Source organism: Salvelinus sp. IW2-2015, unplaced genomic scaffold (genome assembly GCF_002910315.2).
Source record: "Salvelinus sp. IW2-2015 unplaced genomic scaffold, ASM291031v2 Un_scaffold5579, whole genome shotgun sequence".
NCBI lineage: Eukaryota > Metazoa > Chordata > Actinopteri > Salmoniformes > Salmonidae > Salvelinus > Salvelinus sp. IW2-2015.
The window spans coordinates 4,555-7,992 of NW_019946844.1; the positions used below are offsets into that span (position 1 = coordinate 4,555).

Here is a 3,438-nt window from a genome sequence, read left to right on the forward strand (position 1 = left end):
ACAATGCTGCCCCATCCACAGCTAAACACAATGCTGCCCCATCCACAGCTCGATCCAAAATGCCTCTCCATGAACTGAAAGAGAGGCTCCTTTTGTAGGGCTAGTCCCTCCCCTCAGAACAATTAACACTAATTAATCAGGCAATTACCTAGTCAAACCTACATTTCTATTTAAATAAACATACTAAAGTATATACATTGCAACACATTTATGAAACAATATCACAACATAACATTTACAAAATTACATCACTACTGACAGTGTCTTTCAATATGCCCATTTACATTAATGAACCATTTGGGACAGGCACTATAAAGTCAGCCCATTCCCTTAGCTCGGGTCCTTATCCAGCATACCCGGAAGCTACAGAGATGGAGAGAGAGAGGAACAGAACAAACAACACGCTCATCCACAACATCGATAAGTATAATAAATATTGCTTATATTAAATATGAACACTGACATAAGTGTGAAATGTATGCACTAAGACAGAGAAGTTAACTTGTGTGTCGACCCACATTAACTTATCTTATAACGGAGCAGGGAGGAGTGATGAATGTGTGCGTGCGTTAAAGTACCAAATGCTGCCCGCGGCCAGTGACGGACTTCTACGTCACACTAACACAGCATTCTGTCATTGTCCTGTTTTTCAACAGGACAATGACCCAACACACCCCCAGGCTGTGTAAGGGCTATTTGACCAAGAAGGAGAGTGATGGAGTGCTGTGTCAGATGACCTGGCCTCCACATTAACCCGATCTCAACCCAATTGAGATGGTTTGGGATGAGTTGGGACCGCAGAGTGAAGGAAAAACAGCCAATAAGTGCTCAGCATATGTGGGAACTACTTCAAGACTGTTGGAAAAGCATTCCAGGTGAAGCTGGTTGAGAGAATGGCAAGAGTGTGCAAAGCTGTCATCAAGGCAAAGGGTGGCTACTTTGAAGAATATAAAATATATTTTGATTTGTTTAACACTTTTTTTGGTTACTACATGATTCCATATGTGTTATTTCATAGTTTTGATGTCTTRACTATTATTCTACAATGTAGAAAATAGTAAAAATAAATAAAACCCTTGAATGAGTAGGTGTGTCCAAACTTTTGACTGGTACTGTATATTTACACTTCTTTTAATGGGGGATAGGAAATGATACACACAACAATTACATTGATGGACGCCACAATCTATATGCAATATTAAAGCTGATCTCCATCCCCCAAAAAATAAAAATAGGAATCTGATGAACATTGCAGAAGTCAAATCGGGAGTTGATGCAGTATAACAAATCATCACTGGAGATTTCAATTATTTGCAGATTTATTCACTAATATTTACAATTCTAAGGGATTGAAATCAATATGGCAGAACAGTTTTGGGGAGCATTCCCCTTCAGGCGTCTTGCAGCTGTCCACTGCCCCGTGGTGCTGATATATCAGGTCGTATTAGGATTTGCTTGTTGTCACCACAGGCACAGTTCAATCTAAAGGGGACAGTTCAGATGTTTCACTCCAGTGCGTCAATATTAACACTGCAAAAATAAACTAGCTTCCAAGCACATAAATAGATTGTTTTAATACTGTGTGTCTTTCTCTTTGAAGGCAAAATATACAGTGACAGGTCCGGCACTAGTCTGTACAGTCTCTGTAGCTGTTATTACCATCAGACAGCCCATGCCATAGGCYAAACACGGGATACCTGCAAGACAGGGGCAGAAAACATGGAACAATTAAATGTGTTTTGTGTTGCACTCTGCTTGCAGTAGACTGTACAGTTTAAGGCCTATATTGTGACACGCTTATGGTTCTTGACATGTACAATTCTGGGACAAAAAAACATACATGATGAGAATAAGAAGTTATTGTCGAAATAAGGGGAAACAACTAGTTAATTAACTCTCTACTAAATCAATATGAAACATGTGAAAGCCAGGTTGAGGTTCAGGAGACACTATTAAATACTAGTCTCCCCTTGGCTTTTTTCCCACTGACCTAGATTGATGACTTTCAATATGCTGAAAAACGTGTCTTCATAGTCTAAGTTCTGTGCTGGTGCTTTGGAACAGTGGTACTTGATAAAGGGGAAACAGCCCGTCCTCAGTATCTGGTAGTTGGCTCCCTGTACGGCCCAGTTGAAGTTGGACCTCCCGAACTGGTCGTTAGTGACGACGCTGTAGCGGACACAGAAGGAGGTCCAGGAAGGAAGGTTCCGCTGTAGCAGGTGACATGTCAGCACCTCCGAAGCTGCGGGACGCGGCCGTCCTTTCCTCCGCAGTGCGCTCGGAAACAGAGCGARTTTCAGGAATATGTTGTGTATCCGCCGGAGAACTTCTTTCATGCTATGGATCATAGTTTATTGATTGGCAGGTGGTTTTACCAGCAAGATGGCTAGCTTATGACACCAGTATAATGTTAGTGCTGAGGGGATAAAGTGTGGACGTTCCTCAAAGCTCGAATACGTTCTAATTTGTGTCTTATTCATTAATGTCATGTTTTATAAGCAATGCCACTCGCTAGCTGTGGAAGCTAGCTGTAAAGACCGCCAACCAAGCTAGCGCTAGTTATCTAGATGTGCTAGCTTTCAACACAGGACTACGAGCTGAACAGATCTGTCTATTATTTGGCAAACAGTCTCCTCTTAAGCGCAAGACGGCATGCTTTATAAAATGTCATCTCAAGTCCGTTGTTGTTCCGTCAAACCTTTTATCGATCAACTTTTAACTCACCCTTGTAACTAGAACCGGCAACGTGTTCCGTCCGACTAGCAACACAGCACATCAAACTGTAGTTCCTAGCTGAAGGCTGCGCTTTCCCCCATAGTGATCTAAATTGATGTATCGCTCTTTACATTAAATGTATATTTTAATCTATAATAACGTTTGTATCTTCTTAATAACTTGAGTTGTTCTAAATAAATACAGCTTGATCTTTCATACTGTAGCCTTGTGGTTAGAGCGTTGGGCCAGTAACCGAAAGGTTGCTGGATTGAATCCCGAGCTGACAAGGTATTATCTGTCATTCTGCCCCTGAACAAGGCAGCACTGTTTCCCGGTAGGCCGTCATTGTAAGTAATCATTTGTTTTAACTGACTTCCCTAGTTAAATAAAGGTTCAATTTAAAAAGCCTAAACATAATCACACACTAACACACTTTACAATGTAGCTACAACCTCTGGAAGGTATGGTATACCATCCCTGTTCCCTGGGCTTTATTCTGACTGTCATTCCCTGTTCCCTGGGCTTTTTTCTGGACTGTCATTCCCTGGTCCCTGGGCTTTTTTCTGGACTGTCATTCCCTGGTCCCTGGGCTTTTTTCTGGACTGTCATTCCCTGGTCCCTGGGCTTTATACTGACTGTCATTCCCTGGTCTCTGGGCTTTATTCTGGACTGTCATTCCCTGGTCCCTGGGCTTTATTCTGACTGTCATTCCTGTCCTGGGCT

The 3,438-nt window shown here is 42.0% G+C and overlaps 1 protein-coding gene across 2 annotated transcripts; it reads right to left on the reverse strand.

Annotated features, from left to right (window-relative positions):
* Window positions 1–193: 193 nt before the first annotated feature.
* On the reverse strand, window positions 194–2,772 carry cunh15orf61 (chromosome unknown C15orf61 homolog). 2 transcript variants are annotated; one of them, XM_024144636.2, is made up of 3 exons: window positions 1,991–2,772; window positions 1,660–1,697; window positions 194–1,482 (listed from the first exon to the last, which is right to left on the reverse strand). In XM_024144636.2, the coding sequence occupies exons 1-3, from the start codon at window positions 2,346–2,348 to the stop codon at window positions 1,462–1,464; spliced, it is 417 nt and encodes a 138-aa protein (XP_024000404.1). In that variant the 5' UTR covers window positions 2,349–2,772; the 3' UTR covers window positions 194–1,461. The 2 variants fall into 2 exon arrangements, with proteins under 2 accessions (XP_024000404.1, XP_024000402.1); XM_024144634.2 differs by having other exon boundaries at window positions 194–1,697.
* Between the last annotated feature and the right edge of the window lie 666 nt (window positions 2,773–3,438).